At 47.1% G+C, this 22,642-nt stretch overlaps 1 protein-coding gene across 1 annotated transcript; it reads left to right on the top strand.

Annotated features, from left to right (window-relative positions):
• The first annotated feature begins 2,024 nt into the window (after positions 1-2,024).
• Positions 2,025-21,431, top strand: LOC132586042 (ras-related protein Rab-39B-like). Its single transcript, XM_060257965.1, has 2 exons — positions 2,025-2,336; positions 20,842-21,431. The coding sequence occupies exons 1-2, from the start codon at positions 2,116-2,118 to the stop codon at positions 21,260-21,262; spliced, it is 642 nt and encodes a 213-aa protein (XP_060113948.1). The 5' UTR covers positions 2,025-2,115; the 3' UTR covers positions 21,263-21,431.
• The last annotated feature ends 1,211 nt before the right edge of the window (positions 21,432-22,642 follow it).

Genomic DNA, 22,642 nt, shown 5'->3' with positions numbered 1-22,642 from the left:
TTGATGGACCAAGGGTCTGATTCAGTATAAGGCAGCTTCATATGTTCATATGTTCAAATTCCTATAGCTGGAAATACCAGAGACTGAATATGAGACCTGAAAATACACACTGCTATTGAGCCTCAAATGTACCATCCCACCCCCCCAGCCCCAGCTGAGATTTGAGAGAGGAACTTCTCCACCATCTTGCCCATCGAATGCAAACAATCTGATCTTTCCAGTCGTAAGACTGAGGGTTTGTCTCTTTAGGATTTAAAAAAAAACCATACACACATATACCGTCTGTCAGTCTGTCACATTTCTACCTTGCCATTTCTTCAAGGGGCTCAGTAGAATACGCATGGTTCCCCTTTCCCTGTGTTATCTTAACAACAACCTTGTGAGGAGGGTTAGGCTGAGAGGTCACCCTATGTTCTTCAGAGCAAGGGCAGAATTTGAATCCGGCATCTGAATTATCACTACACCACACTGTCTGAATTATTAAGAAGGGGAGCTTTCTTCCTTAGAATGCAGCAAGCATTTCCCAGGCATGCATTCTCAAGGATATTATTTTCCCAGAGGAGGGGAAATGGTGCTGATAGCAAAGAGGCAGTTTGGTGTAGTGGTTAAGTGTGCAGACTCTTATATGGGAGAACCAGGTTTGATTCCCCACTCCTCCACATATACCTGATGTGGCCTTGGGTCAGCCACAAGTTCTCCGAGAGCTGTTCTGCCCAAAAGCAGTTCTTAGAGATCTCTCTCAGCCCCACCTATCTCACAGGGTGTCTGTTGTGGGGAGGGGAAGTGAAAGGCGATTGTAAGCTGCTCTGAGACTCCTTCAGGTAGCGAAGGGCAGGGTAGAAATCCAATCTCCTCTTCTTCTTCCTCTTCAATGTAGATGATGTGTGTTGGAAAAGGTGATGTCTGGTGTACAAAGAAGAGAAGACCCTGAAGGGGACATCAAGAAGACAATTAGATATAATAGTGAGGTCAGGATCTTCTCTCTTTGACTATCTGGGGAGGGACGGTGGCTCAGTGGTAGAGCATCTGCTTGGGAAGCAGAAGGTCCCAGGTTCAATCCCTGGCATCTCCAAAAAAGGGTCCAGGCAAATAGGTGTGAAAAACCTCAGCTTGAGACCCTGGAGAGCAGTGGAGGGATGGTGGCTCAGTGGTAGAGCATCTGCTTGGAAGCAGAAGGTCCCAGGTTCAATCCCTGGCATCTCCAAAAAAGGGTCGAGGCAAATAGGTGTGAAAAACCTCAGCTTGAGACCCTGGAGAGCAGTGGAGGGATGGTGGCTCAGTGGTAGAGCATCTGCTTGGGAAGCAGAAGGTCCCAGGTTCAATCCCCGGCATCTCCAAAAAAGGGTCCAGGCAAATAGGTGTGAAAAACCTCAGCTTGAGACCCTGGAGAGCAGTGGAGGGATGGTGGCTCAGTGGTAGAGCATCTGCTTGGGAAGCAGAAGGTCCCAGGTTCAATCCCCGGCATCTCCAAAAAAGGGTCCAGGCAAATAGGTGTGAAAATCCTCAGCTTGAGACCCTGGAGAGCTGCTGCCAGTCTGAGAAGGCAATACTGACTTTTATGGACCGAGGGTCTGATTCAGTAGAAGGCAGCTTCATATGTTCATCTCCAGATTGCTAAGGCAATCCTCCCCCCCTTCTTCTCAGAAGTGCCACACTCAGTCTTACCCTCTCTCTCACCTAGAGATGTACTTAGGAACTTATGTCTGTCTCTCCTTTTTGCTATCATTTGTATTAATCCCTAAATAAACCTTTATCTGCTATCATCAGGTTGCGCACCGTTGCTGTGTTAATTACCCTGCCAACGATATGTGCTCTCTCTGCCTGGCTTTCTCCCTCCATAAGCACAGCACATTCAGGGTGGGGTTGAGTACGAACATCCCGGCTAGCCTAGCAGCTGCTTGCCTGAACATGGAGTGAAACAGCTCGCAGCCGCAGGCTGTTGCTGACATCAACCCAGCTGCTTCTCCAACAAGCCCCAACCAGTAAGATTCTACCTCTGCCATAGCTCACTTCTTATACTTGCTGGGGCTGAACAATCTTTCTTTTCAGGAGTGGGAGTGGTTTGCATTTGATCTCACTGTGGGTTGTTCTGTGCCTTCCTTTCCTAGCTTCCAAATGGCAGCGGATTCTGCCTGGCATTACCAGTTCCGGATTATCATGCTGGGCGACTCCACTGTGGGCAAGTCCTCTCTCCTGAAGCGCTACGCCGAAGGGGTCTTCCTGGAGTCGACAAGTCAAACCGTAGGGATAGATTTTTACGTTCACTTTTTGGAGATCAGACCTGGCCTGCGCGTCAAGCTACAGTTTTGGGATACCGCCGGGCAAGAACGGTTCAGGTCGGTTTGTGTATGCGTGTGGGGTAGGGTTGCCAAGTCCAATTCAAGAAATATCTGGGGACTTTGGGGGTGGATCCAGGAGACATTGGGGGTGGAGCCGAGATCAAGGTGTGACAAGCATCATTGAACTCCAAAGGGAGGTTCTGGCCATCACACTTATTTATTTATTTATTTGTAATTTGTATCCCACCCTTCCCACCAGGTGGCTCGGGGCGGCTAGTGCCGGACCCGGAAGTTGCAGCTAGTGCAGAATGCGGCAGCCAGGCTGCTACTTGGTCTCCCAAGATGGGAGCATATACGGCCGGGGCTGCGCGAACTGCACTGGCTGCCGATTGTATACCGGATCCAGTACAAAGTGCTGGTCATTACCTTTAAAGCCCTATATGGCCAAGGACCGACCTACCTGAGGGACCGTCTCTCCCCATATGAGCCCCAGAGAGCACTGAGGTCACTAGGACAAAACAGATTGACTACCCCTGGGCCAAAAGAAGTTAAACTTCAAAACACCCGCACTCGGGCCTTTTCCGCCACGGCCCCACACCTTTGGAATCAGCTCCCAGAGGAAGTGCGGGCCCTGCGGATCAGTTCCGCAGGGCCTGCAAGACCGCCCTCTTTAAACAGGCGTTTATCAACGACTGAATTACAGGTGCACAATAAAGGAAACGCCAAAATGGTCTGGTCTAGGGATCCATCACCACTACATCATCTGACAGACATAGCGTCAAACAATAATGTTTACTGCCAGATTTAAATAGTGTTAAATTTAGAAATGTTTTAATTAACTATTGATTGGTTTTGATGTGATTTTAATAACTTATTACTGTATTGTTTACCTTTAAATGTTGTTAGCCGCCCTGAGCCTGCTTCGGCGGGGGAGGGCGGGATACAAATAAAATTTTACTTTACTTTACTTACTTACATTTAAAGGGACGGCACACTTTTTAAATTCCTTCCTTCCATAGGAAATAATGAAGGATAGGGGCACCTTCTTTTGCGGCTCATAGAATTGGACTCCCTGGTCCAATCTTTTTGAAACTTGGGGGGTGTTTTGGGGAGAGGCACTAGATGCTATACTGAACATTTGGTGCCTCTACCCCCAAAAACAGCCCCCCTCAAAGCCCCAGTTACCCGTGGATCAATTCTCCATGATTTTCTATGGGAATAAATCTCCATAGGGAATAATAGAGTTCCCAGCAGACATTTACCTCCCCTCCCCCCGCTTTCTGATGACCCTGAAGCGGGGGGAGGGCCTCCAAACCGGGGGATCCCCTGCCCCCACCTGGGGATTGGCAACCCTAGTGTGGGGGAATGAACCAATAGCGATATGAACCTCAGAGATGCCAAATGGTGAATCTTCTCTTGGCTCTTCTTAAAACTCCACTCCAGCCCAGTACATGGATACAAGAGAACAAGTGGGTAAAATGCAGAGGGGGCCAAAATGAGCTGCCAGGTGTTTGCATATGGCACCCTTTTCTGCTCCCCCACATAAAACAAAATCCCTACAAATAAAAAAATCATATATTGGAGACAAAGGCTATAGCTAGAGTTGCTAGGTCAAGGTTGGGAAATTCCTGGAGATTTAGGAAGGGATTTCAGATGTATCCTGCAGATTAGTGGTATTGCTGGGAGATCTCTAGGGTCCATCTGGGGGTTGGCAACCATAGCTAGCAATGTGGTGCTAATTTTCTGCTTACAGGGACAAATTAAGACATCATCCTTCACCTCATTCTGAGGCGCTACAGTCTGTTCTACCATTTCAGTGCAGCAATGGTTAGACCAGGCTTGAGGTGTGAATGAGATAAAAAAATATGTATTTATTTCATTTTTATCCTGCCTTCTAGCACAACGGGCACCTCAGGCAGCTTATGTTATTTTTCTTTTTTTATATACACAACAACACCGTGAGGTGGGTTAGGGCTGAGAGTGTGTGACAGGCCTACGGTTATCAGCAAGCTTCTATGGCAGAGAAGGGATTTTAACCCAGTTCTTAGTATGATACACTTTCTATGGAGAAAACGCTTGAAACGGCATTCCGGGTCAGAAGATTCATGCATGTAAGAAAACCAGCAACAAGGAGAAATGTTCTGTTCTTATCCCTTTAATCTGCTGAGCTGTTTTTCTGCTTGCAGAGACTTTTAAAAACATACAGGCACATTGTAAAATGTTATCCATCACGACGACTTCCACTGGCAACCTAAAGCGGTGAAGTACATTCTCCAGTGTTCCCAGTAGTGGGTCAGTCCTGACTCTTGGGAATCAGCTCCTCCTCTCCGCAGGCAGGGCCAGCAAATGATTAGTCCAGGAGGCGGGGCTGTTCCCCTCTACTTTCAGTTTTGCTTGGCCCTGCCTCCAGAGCAGGATGTGCCAGCTGAGCTCTTGAGCTCAACTTAAAAAAAAAAGATAAAAAAAACCAGGAATAGCAAGGAAAGGGACGGAGTTCTCTCTCTCTCCCCCCTTCCCTCAGCTTCAGAGAAGCCCCTGGGGTCGGTCAGAGCCCAGGAAGCCCAGGACCGCGACTGCAGCCTCCCCACGCCGCCTAGAGCCCCACAACGAGGACGCTCCATTCCAAGCATTGCCCGACGTAGCTGAGAGCCGCGGGCGAATTTAAGAGTGGGAACAAGGCGGTGGCAACCGCGCCAGCAGCTCCAGCAACCTGATCCCCTGCCCGGACCCGGCAGCGTGCCTGAGATGGACAGGACGGCCGAGAACCCTCCCTTTTTGAGGTGCGTCGAGACAGGTAGGGTCAAAAGCGACCCAGGGAAGCAGGGATCCGGCAAGCGACAGGGTGGATGGCAGGGGTTGGTGACCCCTAGTGGCACCCGGGGAAGGTCTAAGGAGCACTCCTCCTTTCATCCCCCCCATCCCCAATCGCTGAGATGACTGGGTCTTAGGGAGCCCTAGTGGAAAAAGATCACAGTCACCCCAGTTAAAGGGTTTTTTTTTTGTTGTTTCTGGAAAGAAATAGAAGGGCTGTTTAAAAGTAAGCCCCAGGAGGGAGGCTGTTAGGCCTATACCCAAAGAAGGGGAGAAAGTTATGTTGGAAGTAAAAAACAGCATACCCTAATAGCAAGGCATGGGAGGTGCCTGCAGGGTAGAGAAGGGACAGGGGAAAATTTTGGCAGGAAAGGTGGCCATTTTGTGCATACTTTCTCTTCCTTGCAGTACACTGGAGGAAGACAAAATGGCAATGCCCTCTGAATTTCCCAAGGCCAAGAATATGGAAGCCCCTAGTGACCTGGACTTGTCTGATCCCCTCTCTCAGGAAGACAGAATAGAAAGCCCAGTAGTGGACCTATCAGGGGAAGATGCCAAGGCAAACTTATTTGCTTGGATATAGCAAATAGTCAAGTGCGGTCTTCATCCAAGGAGGATTCTACCCAGAATCCCAACCCTAAACCCAAGAAACATGCCAAAAAGACCAGGCATTGTGAAGAGGAGGAGGATTCTGCTAGACCACAGAATAAAAAGAGACGTAGGGACAGTATGGAAGAATATTCACCCTCTGATCAAGGGAATGAGTCTGAGGATTTGGAACTCTCCTCCTCTAAGGAAGAAGAGAAGGAGATAATCCAAGCTCCTCAGAACAGATCGTTTCCCCCAGACATCTACCCACGTCTGTTTCCTAAAATTACTAGAGCCTTAGAACTGAACTATGACCCCAAGGCTTAGGATGACGAAAAAGTAGATTTTCCTGAGGGATCAGAGAAGACCATTCTTAAGGCTAAGTCCAAACCACAGCTGGTACCTCTGCCAGCAGGGTTTTTCTCGGTTATACGAACAGAATGGGAACACCCAGCTAAACCCAAAGCAACCCATTCAGCCTTTTCCAAGTTCTACACTCTAATTCCAGAGGCAATGAAGTGCATAAAATTACCCAGAGTGGATGACCCAGTTAATAGTCTTGCCTCCTCTTTCCTCCTCCCCCTGGATGCAGATGGCACACCTAATGTCACGTTCTCAGGGTGCAGGCAGTCCAAAGCCAGTCCAAGGTAAAAGTCCAGGAATTCAAGCAGGAGCCAAGTCACCAATGCAGAATCACAAACCGGAATCAGAAGTTAATGTCCAAAAGGCAAAAGGTTCAGGGTGCCAAGGAAATCAAGCAGGTCAGGATCAGGAATCAGGAAGGAGCGTGGATGCAAGCCAGAGAATAGACTTGTTGCTTCCACAAGGTTACCAGGTCCTGGGTGGGAGCTACATGGGAGTTTCAATCAGCCTGCTCCCTGGGTGGCAGTGACTCTGCTAGAACTCAGGGCTGAGAGATCTGAAACATCGGCATGCCTCATGTCTTCGCTCTGAAAGTTCTTTCTGGACCCTGCTTCGAACTCTTGAGATGGGAGGAGGAGAGCTCGGAGGAGATTGATCGTCGGCAGCTGACACTGGTGCCTGGAGAGTGATTGATGGGCCAGCTGCTGTTTGTTCAGCTGAGGAACTGGCTGGCAACTCTTCCAGGTCTGTTAACCCTTCCAGCTCCTCCTCGTCAGGGCTCATGACACCTAAAGACCCTACAGATAAGAGAATTGAACAGGCCTTATGATGGGACTTTGAGGCATCAGCCAACTCACTGCAAGTGTCAGTGACAGCATCCCTAGCATCCAGGGTGATATATTCATGGGTCTCAGATTTGTCTAAGTCTGAAAAAGGCCTGCCTAAGGATGTCAAGGATGAGTTTAAAAAGATCACCCTGACTGCCGCATTGGCGGCTGATGTTACCCTGGATGCCATGCAGCAATCTGCAAGAGCCATGGCCTCAAGCATGACAGCTCGAAGGAATACCTGGCTGAGAAACTGGGACGCGGACCCGTCAACAAGGGCCAAGGTGGCAGCAGTCCCATTCAAAGGGGAACTGCTCTTCAGGCAAGGTCTAGAGAGATACCTGATAGAGGACAAGGACAAAAAGAAGGGACTTCCATCCAAAAGGAGGGGCAAGGATAACAGGAGGTTCCAGCCCTTTTGGGACCATAAGAGAGATCCAAAATCATCCTATCCCAAAACTTACAGGGCTAGATGGCAGCAGAAATCCCGAAGCACTAGGTCCACGCCATTCAACAATAAAGGGAGGGATGGTGGCTCAGTGGTAGAGCATCTGCTTGGGAAGCAGAAGGTCCCACGTTCAATCCCCAGCATCTCCAACTAAAAAGGGTCCAGGCAAATAGGTGTGAAAAACCTCAGCTTGAGACTCCGGAGAGCCGCTGCCAGTCTGAGTAGACAATACTGACTTTGATGGACCGAGGGCCTGTTTCAGTATAAGGCAGCTTCATATATTCATATATGTTCAAAGGACAGTCATCCAGAGGCCCAAGGAAGGGCAATAATGCATGACTGTGCCTGGGTCGAAGCCCCAGCAGCAATAGGGGGTTGTCTCCAACACTTTGCAGAAGTGTGGAGGCAAACGGTGTCAGACAAATGGGTGTTGGAGACAGTGACCAAGGGCTACAGTTTAGAGTTCAACTCCCTCCTGTGGGACAGATTCCTGGAAGTCCACAGGAACAAGTCCCCTCAAAAGCACAATCTTCTGCAATTGGCTATTCTCCATCTTCTCAACATAGGGGCCATAGAACCGGTCCCGGAGGAGGAAAAATCGCGGGGAGTCTATTCAGTCTTCTTTATAGTCCCAAAAAAGAACAGGGGCATGAGAGCAATTCTAGATCTGAAATGGCTCAACTGAAAGGTAGCAACAAAGAAGTTCTGAATGGAAACCCTACGTAATATCCTCCTAACCCTTCAAAAAGGGGACTTTATGACATCAATAGATCTTTCGGAGGCCTATTTACACATACCGATTGCACAGACGCATTGAAGATTCCTGAGATTTTCTTCCAACGGAAATCATTTTCAATACAAGGCATTGCCATTTGGCCTAAGAGCCTCACCCAGGGTCTTCACCAAAACACTAGTGACCTTAGTGGCAGCATTACGACTCAGAGGAATCTTGCTTTTTCCGTACTTAGACGATATCCTTGTCAAAGCACCATCATTCTCACAGACACAAGCAGCACTGGAGGAGACGATAAAAATGCTGTCGTCCCATGGATTTGTCATAAACAAGGAGAAGAGCTCTCTCATTCCAACACAGTTGATTGTTCACCTGGGAGCACAGATCAACACAGAGAAGGACAGAGTGTTTCTTACTCAGGATCGACACAAAAAATTGACTCACTTAGTGCAGTCAGTACTGAAATCAGATATCGCGGAAGTGATGACCTTAGCGAGACTACTGGGGATCCTAGTCTCGTGCCAGGATTCGGTACAATGGGCTCGCTTCCACATGCGCCCGTTACAATCCTTCCTACGTCCTTTTTAGAAGGCCGTAGCTCAAAAGAAAATGACCAAAGTGAAAGTGCTCAAGCAAGTGAAGGAGTCATTGAACTGGTGGTTGGCTCTGCACCGGTTCAGTACAGGGCAGCTGCTGAGAGAACCGATCCGGACTGTGTTGACAACAGATGCCAGCTGGGGGGCACATGTGGAAGGAACAATGACACAAGGCCGTTGGTTCAAACAGGAGACCTCCAACAGCATAAATCTCTTGGAGTTACGGGCTATCAGGCTGGCCTTACTTCAACTTGTGGAACCGGCGAAAGGCCATCACATACTGATACAGACAGACAATATGACGACGAAAGCCTATGTAAACAAGCAGGGGGGATCTTGGTCGAAGGCTCTTCAAAGAGAAGCAACTCTCCTGATGGAATGGGCAGAAATAAACCTGCTATCCCTGAAGGCGACACATGTAGCAGGAAAAGAAAACGTGTTAGCGGACTGGCTCAGTCGACAGACACTAGACCCAGCAGAGTGGTCTCTGAACAAGACAATTTTCAAACAAATCTGCAGAAGGTTCGGGACTGCAGAGGTGGACCTGTTTGCATCAGAGCAAAACAATCAGGTTCTGCAGTTCATGTCAAGGACACGAAATCCATGGGCACAGACGCGTTACACGCAAAGTGGCCCAGGACTCTGTTGTATGCCTTTCCCCCGATATAGGTGTTGCAGAGGTTTCTACTCAGGGTACAGGAACTGAAGGCGGAAGTAATAGTCATAGCTCCCTTCTGGCCAAGGAGGGTCTGGTTCCAGGACCTAATGAGGCTGGGGGTGTGCAGACTTTGGGTTCTACCTTTAAGGAAGGACCTATTAAGTCAAGGAGAGGCATTACACCCTCAATTGGAGATGCTAAAACTCACAGTTTGGAGGTTGAGCGGAGACGCTTAATAGAATTGGGCTACCAGAAAGAGGTGGTGGATACAATGCTAGCCTCCAGATGGTGTTCCACCAATAGAGTCTATAATATTACTTGGCAGACATTTACAAGGTAGAGTAAGGGAACCAACATGGATCCTATGACTACTAAAGTTACCAAAGTGCTAGCCTTCCTTCAGGCGGGCTTGGAGAAGGGTCTCAGCACTAGCACCCTTAGACGGCAGGTAGCAGCGATATCTGCAGTAAGGGATGATAAGAGGGGCAAGAAGCTGTCAGGCCATCCTCACGTTAGATGTTTCTTAAGAGGGGTGACTCTTATTAATCCGCCACAAACACATCGATTTCCTTCATGGAATCTGAATGTAGTATTAGAAGCTCTCTGTCATAAACCATTTGAACCGATGGCTGCATGTAGTTTAAAACTGTTAACGTTTAAGGCTATTTCTCTGCTTGGAAATTACATCGGCCCGCAGAGTATCCGAACTGAAAGCTTTGTCCATGCACAAAGATTTATGTGTTTTCCATCAGGATAAGGTGGTCTTGAGGCCTGATCCTGCCTTTGTGCCAAAAGTTAACTCGTTCTTTCATAGGTCAGAAGATATTGTTCTTCCCTCTTTTTGCCCAAATCCAAAACCCGAAAAAGAAAAGTTGTGGCACTGCCTAGATGTTCGCAGAGCATTAAGCTTTTATTTGGACAGAACAAAGTCCCTTTCGGACCTCTGAGTCCTTGTTTGTTTCCTTTAGTAGCAAATCACTTGCGAAGGCCATTTCCAAGACGACAATCAGTAGACGGTTGCGGGGTTGTATCGCTGAAGTCTACAAGGCTAGAGGCCTAGAACCCCCATCAGGAATCATGGCTCACTCCTTAAGAGGGGCTGCTACGTCGGCAGTCTATAGGTCCTTTCCTTCAATGGAAGCGGTGTGCAGAGCAGCAACCCGGCATTCGGTCCGCTCCTTAACAAAGCACTATCATGTAGAGACTGGATTACTGTCTACGCTATTGTGTAGAGACTGGATCACCTCGAGACTGGATTACTGTAACGCCCTCTACATGGGGCTGCCTCTGTGCCGAACCCGGAAGCTGCAGCTGGTGCAGAACGCGGCTGCCAGACTGTTGTTGGGGCTCCCAAAGTGGGAACACATACAACCGGGGTTGCGTGAACTGCACTGGCTGCCAGTTATGTACCGGATTCGTTACAAAGTGCTGGTTATTACCTTTAAAGCCCTATATGGCCGAGGACCTGCCTACCTTAGGGACCGTCTCTCCCCGTACGAACCCCAGAGATCACTGAGGTCAGCAGGGAAGAACCTGCTGACTATTCCCGGGCCAAAAGAGGTAAAACTACAGAGCACCCGCACTCGGGCTTTCTCTGTTATGGCTCCACAGCTGTGGAGTCAGCTTCCAGAAGAAATGCGGGCCCTGCGGGACTTTGAACAGTTCCGTAGGGCCTGCAAGACCATCCTGTTCCGAATGGCCTTCACCGACTAAGAAAGAGACCGCTAAGTAAGATCACCATCTGTATAATAGCACCAATATATCAATTAATTTTTATTATTTTAGGATTTTAATCGATTTTTAATTAAACTTTTAAATTAGCACTGTTAAATACTGTACAATGTATGTATCGATTTGTGTTGTTAGCCGCCCTGAGCCTGCTTCGGCGGGGAGGGCGGGATATAAATAAAAACTGATGATGATGATGATGAGGATGAAGATGATGAGGATGATAGATAAGATTGCCTCGGCGGAGGGAGCTTTTTGTAGAAAGGTGCTTCAATCTGTAGTCTGATTCTGGAGACTGAGCAGGCCCACCCTTGGGAACTGCTGTATTACGTCCCAAGAGTCAGGACTGGCCCACTGCTGGGAACACTGGAGAACAGAAGATTCTGTTCACTTACTGTGAAGTCTTCCTTCTCAGTGGTCACAGAGTGGGTCAGTCCTCCCCGCCCACTTTTTGGATCTGCTCCGTCTCTGTGATGGAATGGGCTGACTTGAGGGGAAATCAAGTTTTGTTGCATAAAACCTGCTGGACGCCATGTGGAGAGACATGGTGGAGTGTGTGGTTACTAGGGTTGCCAAGTCCAATTTAAGAAATATCTGGGGACTTTGGGGGTGGAGCCAGGAGACTTTGGGCGTGGAGCCAGGAGACATTGGGGTGCAGCCAAGATCAAGGCTGTGATAAGCATCATTGAACTCCAAAGGGAGTTCTGGCCATCACATTTAAAAGGACGGCACACCTTTTCAATGCCTTCCTTCCATAGGAAATAATGAAGGATAGGGGCACCTTCTTTGAGGGCTCATAGAATTGACCCCCTGGTCCAATCGTTTTGAAACTTGGGGGATATTTTAGGGAGAGGCACAAGATGCTGTACTGAAAATTCGGTGCCTCTACCTCAAAAAACAGCCCCCCCCCAGAGCCCCAGATACATGCGTATCAATTCTTCATTATTTTCTATGGGAATAAATCTCTATAGGAAATAATAGAGTTCCCAGCAGACATTTCCCTCCCCTCCCCCTGCTTTATGACGACCCTGAAGCAGGGGGAGGGTCTCCAAACCGGGAGATCCCCTGCCCCCACCTGGGTTTGGCAACCCTAGTGGTTACAAAATGGGTTTTTTTGGTTCTGCAAAGGTTAATACTTGCAATTCCTGAATAAAGGAAATTGAATTGGAATGTCTTGAGACTCCTTAATGGACGGTTTTGGGAGGGGGGAAGTTGTTACGATATGCTTCCTTCCTAGAGATAAGGCTTCCAGGTTCCTTAGAAAGTCGGACAGCTTGGCGATGAACAGAAAGTACAGGGGAACAGTCCCCTCTCCTGGACTAATCGTTTGCTGGCCCTGCCTATGGAGAGGAGGAGTTGATTCCCAAGAGAGTCAGGACTGACCCACTCGGGACCACTGAGAAGGAAGACTTCACGCTAAGTGAACACAATCTTCCGTTCCTCAGGTCTGTCACCTCACTCCATTTCTCCTGAATGCCTGACGTAACCCCCGCTGTTGAAGCTGTAAAAGTAAGTCTGCAAGACATGGACAGGGTGAATTGGCTAAGCAGGACTGCGGAAAGCTGATTGAAAGGTCAGAAAACCCTTATGAAAAGATCGGGGAGGGGAGTCTGAGGACTGCATTGATTAAATGGTTTAGGCTTGTCCTCAAGAACACACACGTGTTATTTATTTAAAAAGCAGAAAGGTCCTTCATCCCATCCCTTTGGCTAATTGCTTAGTAGAAATAAGTCATCACGGAATGCCAAAAAGGAGTGCATCTTCTGGTACAGATGTGAGAAGTCCATTTGACTAATCAAAAACCAAACCTAAGGCAGGGAAGAAAGGAGAAGTGTTCTACTGAAAGGACAAAGGCTGAAAGATGAGAAAGCAGGGCATAGAGCAGCGGTCACCAGCCTTTTTGGCACCAAGGACTGGTTTTGTGGAAGACCATTTTTCCACGGACCGGGGGATGGGTGGGGGTGCGATGGTTTTGGGATGACACAATTGTGCATTTTATTTCTATCAGTTTGGTGCAGTGGTTATGTGTGTGGACTCTTATCTGGGAGAACCAGGTTTGATTCCCCACTCCTCCACTTGAAATGGCCTTGGGTCAGCCATAGTTCCACAGAACTGTCCTTGGAAGGGCAGCTTCTGGTAGAGCTCTCTCAGCTCCATCTACCTCACAGAGTGTCTGTTGCAGGGGAGGAAGATAAAGGAGATTGTAAACCACTCTGAGATTCGGAGTGGAGAGCGGGATATAAATTCTTCTTTCATTGTGATGTATAATGAAATAATTCTACAGCTCACGGCCCGGTTGCTAACAGGCCATGGACCGATACTGGTCCACAGCCCGGGGATTGAGGAACTCTGGTGTATTGGAGTGAAGAAAGAAATGTGGGGTGACTAGGGAGGGGAGAAAGACAGCCCTCTAGTAACCAAGCCTACAGTTCATGTGGAAATTAGGCCTGGTCTGCACATGCAACAGAATCCTGAGGTGTCAGGTTGTGTTGCTGGAGACTGAAGAAGAAGAAGATATTGGATTTATATCCTGCCCTCCACTCCGAAGAGTCTCAGAGAGGCTCACAATCTCCTTTCCCTTCCTCCCCCACAACAGACACCCTGTGAGGTAGATGAAGATATTGGATTTATATCCCGCCCTCCACTCCGAAGAGTCTCAGTCTCCTCCCCTACAACAGACACCCTGTGAGGTAGATGAAGATATTGGATTTATATCCTGCCCTCCACTCTGAAGAGTCTCAGAGCGGCTAACAATCTCCTTTCCCTTCCTCCCCCACAACAGACACTCTGTGAGGTAGATGAAGATATTGGATTTATATCCCGCCCTCCACTCCGAAGAGCCTCAGAGCGGCTCACAATCTCCTTTACCTTCCTCCCCCACAACAGACACCCTGTGAGGTAGATAAAGATATTGGATTTATATCCCACCCTCCACTCCGATGAGTCTCAGAGCGGCTCACAATCTCCTTTCCCTTCCTCCCCCACAACACACACCCTGTGAGGTGGATGGGGCTGGAGAGGGCTCTCACAGCAGCTGCCCTTTCAAGGACAACCTCTGCCAGAGCTATGGCTGACCCAAGGCCATTCCAGCAGGTGCAAGTGGAGGAGTGGGGAATCAAACCCGGTTCTCCCAGATAAGAGTCCACACACTTAACCACTACACCAAACTGGCTCTCAAAGTGGGAAACGCTACATTTAAATACTGTTCACACATCAGGAAGGAAGGTTTTCCCCTAATCTCCTTCCTACTGTGCAAGCTTTTTGCTTTAATATTTTCCAGAGAGAAAAATTAAAAACCACCTTAGGACTCTGCTGTCACCTCATTCTGTGTGTGGTCTGAACATGGCTTAGCTACATCCATCTCCACGGAAGGGCCAGTTCATTGTACAAGATTAGGAAATCCTCTCAGCCTTGATCATGAAAAAGGGTATAGGTTAAGCAAGCAGGTTACCTTGGTGGTGCAGATGTCTGCCATTTGCTTAAATGAACAAATATTTCCAGGGAGTCCAAACTGGCTAAAAAGGTACCATTCACCTCCCCTTGAATGGTTAGGTTGATGAGAACTCAAAGCACATCTTGCTTAGTAACAGTATTGACCCAGCGGAAATCACTGCCCAGAGAAATCCCCATTAACTGCTTCTGCTGGCTACTTGGTCAAAATACAGCTATTTTGTGATGCTAACTTTCATGCTAGAATATGGTATTTTATGCTCATTTAGATGGATTGCCAATTGCTTGATATATGTAGATAGAAATGTATTTTTATAAAAAAATATACTAGAGAACCAGACATGGTCAAACCTCACCTGGAGGAATGTACCCTACTCTGGGTGCTACATTTTAAGACAGATGTAGACAAATTGGAAAGGGTTTAGAGAAAACCAGCACAGGTCTGGAAAACAAGTCCTTTGAGAGAGCACTGAAGTGGTTAGGTATGTTTAGCCAGATGTCTGAAGAGAGACATGATTACAGTCATCAAATACCTGAAAGACTGTTCAAGAGAAGTGGGCAAAGAATTCTTCTCTGCCACTCTGGAAAACAAAAGTAGATTTAATGGATTTTACAGGAGGGCAGATTTTGATTGAACATTAGAAAAAGTTCCTGAATAGTACAGGTGGTTTAACAATGGAACCAATTACTAGTGGCTAGGCTCTCCCTCCCTGGAAGTCTTCAGACAGAGCCTGGACAGCCATCTCTCAGCTGTTGAACATATGAAGCTGCCTTATACTGAATCAGACCTTTGGTCCATCAAAGTCAGTATTGTCTTCTCAGACTGGCAGCGGCTCTCCAGGGTCTCAAGCTGAGGTTTTTCACACCTATTTGCCTGGACCCTTTTTTTGGAGATGCCAGGGATTAAACCTGGGACCTTCTGCTTCCCAAGCAGATGCTCTACCACTGAGCCACCGTCCCACCGTCCCTGTTCTGTTTATTCTCCCTGCTCCTTGAGGAGGGGATTGGATTAGATCAGGGGTGGCCAACGTTAGCTCTCCAGATGTTTTTTGCCCACAACTCCCATCAGCCCCAGTGGCCCTGTGGAGCAGAGTGGTAAAGCAGCAGTACTGAAATCTGAACTCTCTGCTCACGACCTGAGTTCGATTCCGGCAGAAGCCGAATTCAGGTAGCCAGCCCAAGGTTGACTCAGCCTTCCATCCTTCCGAGGTCGGTCAAATGAGTACCCAGCTTGCTGGGAGGAAAGTGTAAATGACTGAGGAAAGCAATGGCACCCGTAAAAAGTCTGCCGTGAAAATGTTGTGAAAGCAATGTCACCCCAGAGTCGGAAATGACTGGTGCTTGCACAAGGGACCTTTCCTTTCCCCATCAGCCCCAGCCAGCATGGCCAATGGCTGGGAGTTGAACACATGAAGCTGCCTTATACTGAATCAGACCCTTGGTCCATCCAGACCCTTATACAGCTGAGGGTCTCCAGCTGAGGTTTTTCATACCTATTTGCCTGGACCCTTTTAGTTGGAGATGCCGGGGATTGAACCTGGGACCTTCTGCTTCCCAAGCAGATGCTCTACCACTGAGCCACCGTCCCTCCCCTAAGTTGTAGGCAAAAACATCTGGAGAGCTACCGTTGGCCACCCCTGGATTAGATGATCCCCTCCACCTATAGGTCTGCTGGAATCTTAACAGAATTTCCTTGTACAAAAGTGGCATCATATTTGCTGGGTATGTAAGACCCACAACAACCTGCCAACCAGTTAAGACAAGCATTGCAAGCCTTGCTTCAAGTACCCCTACTTGGGAATAAGGTAAGTGGAGAGCTAACAGAGAGAGGGGGTGGTTCCTTGAACATATATTATGAACATATGAAGCTGCCTTCTACTGAATCTGACCCTTGGTCCATCAAAGTCAGTATTGTCTGCTCAGACTGGCAGCGGCTCTCCAGGGTCTCAAGCTGAGGTTTTTCACACCTATTTGCCTGGACCCTTTTTTGGAGATGCCGGGGATTGAACCTGGGACCTCCTGCTTCCCAAGCAGATGCTCTACCACTGAGCCACCGTCCCTCCCCTCCTTGGTTGCAGAATACCCTCCCTGCAAAAGTTTGCCTACTTTTAGGAAGTAGATGAAGGCATTAAAAATTCAGTGGGACCTTTTCTGTTATGGTTTTAATATATGTTATGGATCTGACACAAAAAATATTTTACGCCAGAAATTGTTTTCTACCGCTATTTTGTTTACTATTTGTATGCAACTATCTATTGCTGTATTATATTTCATGCCGCTTTTATCATCATTAACTTAAAAATTAAGTTATTAACTGAGAGCCCATATGATGTAGTGGTTAGCAAGTCAGATCTGGAAGACCACAGCCTAAATCCCCACTCTGCCATGGAAGCTTGTTGGGTGAATTTATGCCCATCGTTGTCTTTCAGCCTAATCTACCCGACAGCGGTGTTGGTGATGACAGAGATGAAAATAACCTACCTCACAAAGCTGCTCTAAAATAAAGAGGAAAATCCACTTTGGGTCCCCACTGGGGAGAAAGGCAAGCGTATGAATGAAGCAATTAAATAAAAGTAAAATAATTTTTAACTATGAACTCATTTCATAAGAGAACTGGAATTAAACCAGGGGAGTGGGGCAGAGTTCAAATCTTCACTCAGCCATGTCCAACAGATACCTTAGATGTTCTTTATACACTATTTATTATGCCAAGAAAACTTAAATGGACAAATAAAGCAAAGGACAGAGAAATTTTACATAAGGACCGTAGAAGAAAAAAGAAAATAGTGGATTTTTTTAACACAAAACCCTTGCAAAAAGCCTCTGTTACTCTTATTTAGTTAGGTTGCTTTATTTTGAAAAGCAGAAATGAAGACTTATTACCCAACTGACTACTTCAAACAAATGATCACTATGACAAATCTCATTTTAATTACCCCCTACTATTTAAGCTGTGACAATTGCCACTAACTAGGAATATTCCTAATGTTCCAACCCCAAAAGAGGACATATTCATCAGGTTTTTTTAAACAGCCCAAAAGAGAATGGACACCATGGTCTCTAAAAAAAAGGACATATGGTAACTTATTTAGAGAAATAAGATTGTTGTTTTTTAAACACCAGTTTCCAGTGAAAGAAAGGAGGCTGTTTGGTCACCCAGGGAATTAACCTTATCATGAATTTTCTGAAGAGCTGCAGCTGTTAAGAATGGCTGTGAGACTAGGAATGTTTATATCTCCCCACCCTTTAGATCATTCTCCCCAGCCGCTTCATTTCCAAAGAACAGAATTTCTTTGATACCAGGTCAGCACTAGAATCTGAAATAGGCTTCTTCTGCATATAGGGCCCACCTTGTCCCCTCAATAACATCGTTTTCTGGCCATTTGTCCGGCAAAGTATGAAATCTATTAGAGGTTTCGATTCCAAAAATAAAGTGTCTAACTTCCTTTGTTTTGGAGTAGAATTGAAAGGCCAACTCTTTTTTTCTACCCATTTTAAATCCCTGTGATCCTATATAATGTAATCAATAAAATCAGTAAACCAATAAAGAGATTTCGTTAAAATTATAAATTTATAATAAAAGGGCAGTAGGTGCCGTATTATAAAATTTGTAAAGCTGTGTTACAAAATTTAAAAGGCTTAGGGCTACACATAGCGCTGTCAGGCCCCCTCCAGCCACCGGCGGGGATAGATGATGATGATGATATTGGATTTATATCCCGCCCTCCACTCCGAAGAGTCTCAGAGCGGCTCACAATCTCCTTTCCCTTCCTCCCCCACAACAGACACCCTGTGAGGTAGATGAAGATATTGGATTTATATCCCGCCCTCCACTCCAAAGAGTTTCAGAGCGGCTCACAATCTCCTTTACCTTCCCCCCCCCCCCACAACACACACCCTGTGAGGTAGATGAAGATATTGGATTTATATCCCGCCCTCCACTCCGAAGAGTCTCAGAGCGGCTCACAATCTCCTTTACCTTCTTCCCCCACAACAGACACCCTGTGAGGTAGATGAAGATATTGGATTTATATCCCGCCCTCTACTCCGAAGAGTCTCAGAGCGGCTCACAATCTCCTTTCCCTTCCTCCCCCACAACAGACACCCTGTGAGGTGGGTGGGGCTGGAGAGGGCTCCCACAGCAGCTGCCCTTTCAAGGACAACCTCTGCCAGAGCTATGGCTGATCCAAGGCCATTCCAGCAGGTGCAAGTGGAGGAGTGGGGAATCAAACCCGGTTTTCCCAGCTAAGAGTCCGCACACTTCACCACTACACCAAACTGGAAGGTAGGGATGCGAGATCCAGGTTGGGAAACTCATGGAGATTTGGGGATGGACCTGGGGAGGACAGGGACCTCAGCGGGTACAATCCCACAATACCTTCAAAGCATCCATTTTCTCCAGGGGAACACATTTCTGTAGTCTGCAGATGAGCTGTAATTCCAGGGGATCCTCAGGGCCCAACTGTTAGAAGAACCAGATGCAACATCCCAGAGCTTCAGCCTCCAAGAAGCAACTGACCACAGAGTAGCAGATGTAGACAGGCAAACTCTAGGTAGCATCCTGTTTACTCTTCTGTCACTGTACCCTTTGAAATACAGCTCACCTCTCCGAGGGAAAACTTCTCTTCTTCCCACTCTTTTCCATGCGCACAAGATGGAGAGAAGTGGGATGCCTCTCAGCAACCACATTCATCTCCTAGCTAGATAGAATAGAAACTGTCTGTCTCTCTATCCTGCACTATCAAGTATGCATTTCTAAAATAAAGGAATCGTTTTTGTTTTTTTAACTGAAATCTGGCTCTGTATAGGTTCGCTGTCTTGCAACCGCGTTAGGTCCATGAAGCACTCCTGTGTTAAAGCCTAGTACACTGCGCTAAAGACAGACCTGGCCCACCAAAACCAGTATCCTTCCAACACCACCTGGGGGCTAGCATCCCTAGCTACACCCTCTCGGCTTGACTTCGCGAACGAAGATTTAAGCAAGGTGCAGTAGTCCACATCTGCTGCAGGCTCGCTGGTGGCTGACAAGACCAATGCGGGACAGGCAGGTCCGGCCACAGTGGCTGCAGGGAAAAGTCTGATTTGGGGTTGGTGCTGTAGCAGTGCGATTCTTCCTCAATCTCCTTTTGTCCTCAAGACCAGCTATGCGTGCGTTCTCAAAGGAAGAGACAGCCTGGTGGATGGTGTGCCTCCATGCTTTGCGATCTGAGGCTAGGTCAGACCACTGGTGATGGTTGATGCGACAGGTGCCAAGGGATTTCTTCAAGGAGTCCTTGTATCTCTTCTTTGGTGCCCCTAGCTACACACCTATTGCTAAAACACTGTGTGTGTGTGGGGGGGGTGAATTTTAAAACCACCAGCTGCTGGGAAAGCCCAACTTAATTGCCGCACCGATATAAATTTACTCTTGAAAGAGACGCTGGCGGGTTGTCAATTGCAACAGAATATGCTACTTCAAATTGCCTGCCTACTATCTTAGTATACTAAAAACCCAGGCTCCCCTTATACAAGCAAACCACCAGCACCCACCCTATAACTGTTTTTAACATTAAGAAAAAAAGCATTAACCCCCTCAATAAAAAAAATAAATCTTCCAACTATCTTCAAATTTCAAAATAAACATCTGAAAGCCTCGAGAGTTCTAAGAAGCCCCTGGAGTTTTCTCACCACTCCCTCATCCACACTCCTTGCTCAAGTAGATAACAGAGAGTGAGAAACGCTAAGATTAAAGCTGCATAGAAGCTACATACTAGAGGTAAACAAGGAAACAGGGAGGATAAATGCAAAAAAGCGGGGCGGGGGGAGGGGAGGGAGGAAAACAAAATTGGAAACTTCTAAGAAGAGCATGGCCTATAGACATACTGCACTGTCAAACTGGGACTGAGAAAGCTCCCTACTCAACCGTGATGTTCCCCAGTTAGGTGACTTTGGGTTGATCAGCTTAACTTATCTCCAAAGGCTCCCGTAAAAAATAAGGAAGCAGGTAGAACCAGATATGCCTAGGGATGATTCCCAGAACACAAAGGTCACAAGAGGGGGATCTCAGACCCAACCTATAAACTTCATCAGTTAAAACATTAGTGGCTTGTCCTCTGTTATCATCTACATTGTTTTCACTCTAGTTAGGATGGCGGCACCATAAAGGAGTTTTAGCCTTTCCTCCTGTGCTGCTCTCCCACAAGGAAACAGTTCAGGGAAGGAGATATTTAGTTCTTTGTGGATGACTCTGGCACATAGAAATCAGCCCCTCATCTAGCCCCTTAAAGGAATAGCAGGATAAAAACTGAATACGAGATGACTACTTGGAGACCCAACTGAGAATGGAGATCCTTAACCAGGTGTTCCTTTCTTGTGACGTAGATCTGTGACTCGTTCGTATTACCGCAACTCAGCAGGTGGAATGCTGATGTTTGACTTGACCAACCGAGTATCTTTTGAGAGCATCAAGAAGTGGCATCAGGAAGTTATGGAGACTGTCAAGCCTTGTCAGGTGGTCTTTGTGCTGGTTGGCCACAAGAGCGACCTGGAGGCTGAACGCAAAGTTGGGCAAAAAGAGGCTGAGAAACTGGCATCTTCGCTGGGGGCAAAGTACATAGAAACGTCAGCTAAGACCAGCCAAAATGTGGAGGTGGCTTTTCAGACATTAACCTCAGTGATCTATGAAGCAGTGGAAAGTGGGAAGATGAGACCAAACGAACAGTGGGATGGAGTTAAGTGCAAGTTACCACCTGAGGCACAGCCTAAGGTACGGGAAGAGAGGAGAAAGAAATGTTCGTGCTAGCAACATACAAGTACTTCGGGGAAACATGCAGGAATTACCCAAGACCATCTTAGAGTGCCACCCATTTCTACCAAAACCAACAACAGTTGTGGGAGTGGCTTACTGGACAATGTCTGCCCTAAGAACCTCTATTTCTTATAAGTGATCCACAACTTAGGAGAGTAAAGACCCCCCACAAGAACAAAAACAGCACACAGATTTAGGCGTGTCTGCAGTGTGCATCTTTTTACTTCTGAGAATATCACACACCTCTGAAAGTGCATGATATCTGCTTCTGAGCCACCCCATATAGTTCTTTCCTTCACCTGTCTCAAGACTTCCTCTCTTCTGTCTTATTAAACAGGGATCTGGGTTGAAATGTGTGAGCCTGTTACAGGCATCCTCCCTTTGAGATGCAAATCCTTTACCATCCTCCCAGACCACCAGCTAAATTTTGGAATATTCCTTTCACTGACAGCTCATAACACATCCAACTTCCCTGCATTTAACTTCTGGTCATTAGGCAGCAGAGCAAACAAACAGCTAAGTCTTTGGCTCTGCCAAAGTCTCTTGCTTGCTATTCAAGGCGAGACTGTTATCTGTGCCCTAGAAATAAATCATCATAGCTTTCTAAAGAGGATGGCAGATAAAAGATCGATATCGTTTCACTGTTACATGTCTGCCTTTGTCATTGTAAGGAAGAGATGTTTAATGTTAAACAGGAGAAGCACAAAGGCTGTTATACAGCACCACAGAACCTAGTGCATCTCCATCGGAGTAGGCTCTAAAAATCTTGTTCACAGCATAAACAAATGACTAGAAGCACCAATTCTTGTATTTCGGACATGGATGTCTGAATAGCTGTTCTCAAAGCAAAACTTTTAGAACTGCTGGCTTGAGCCTGCCTAGTTGTTAGAGCAGATGTCCCCTTTCCAGTTATGTGTATTGCTGTGCTGTTGGAAATCCCATTATTAAACACTTAGACCAATTGTGCACTAGAGCTTTAATCCTGGTTTAACTCTATCCCCCAAACTGACTTTCTACACTGGAATCATAGAAACCAACTTGATGACTCTATGATTCTATGGTTTTAGTGTAGAAAGTCAGTTTGGGGACAGAGTTAAATCAGGATTAAAGCTCTAGTGTGGAATTGGTCTTATTGTAGTTGCAGCCCTGGGAGTATGAGAACAGGGAATAGCAATCCTTTAGAATCCACTGGGTGGTAGCCAAACGGAGATGGATTCTTCCCAGATTCTCCTTTCACACACCAGTCCCATTTCTCCCTTAGAAAGACACTTGGGAGTCTTAGGACCCCGTGTAGCAAGACGGCTGCATGGATCCTCAAGCAGAACAGGGAGGGAGATTTGGGCTGTCTCTACGTGCCGCAGCCCTCCTCACTTT

This window comes from Heteronotia binoei, chromosome 17, assembly GCF_032191835.1.
Source record: "Heteronotia binoei isolate CCM8104 ecotype False Entrance Well chromosome 17, APGP_CSIRO_Hbin_v1, whole genome shotgun sequence".
Lineage (NCBI taxonomy): Eukaryota > Metazoa > Chordata > Lepidosauria > Squamata > Gekkonidae > Heteronotia > Heteronotia binoei.
Note: the sequence above shows the minus strand (reverse complement) of the source record. Positions and strands in the feature narration are given on the sequence as shown.

Coding starts and splice junctions, on each gene's coding strand:
- LOC132586042 (XM_060257965.1), top strand. CDS start 2,116: ATGGCAGCGGATTCTGCCTGGCATTACCAGTTCCGGATTATCATGCTG. Junction 2,337..20,841: donor GCCGGGCAAGAACGGTTCAG/GTCGGTTTGTGT, acceptor CTTGTGACGTAG/ATCTGTGACTCGTTCGTATT.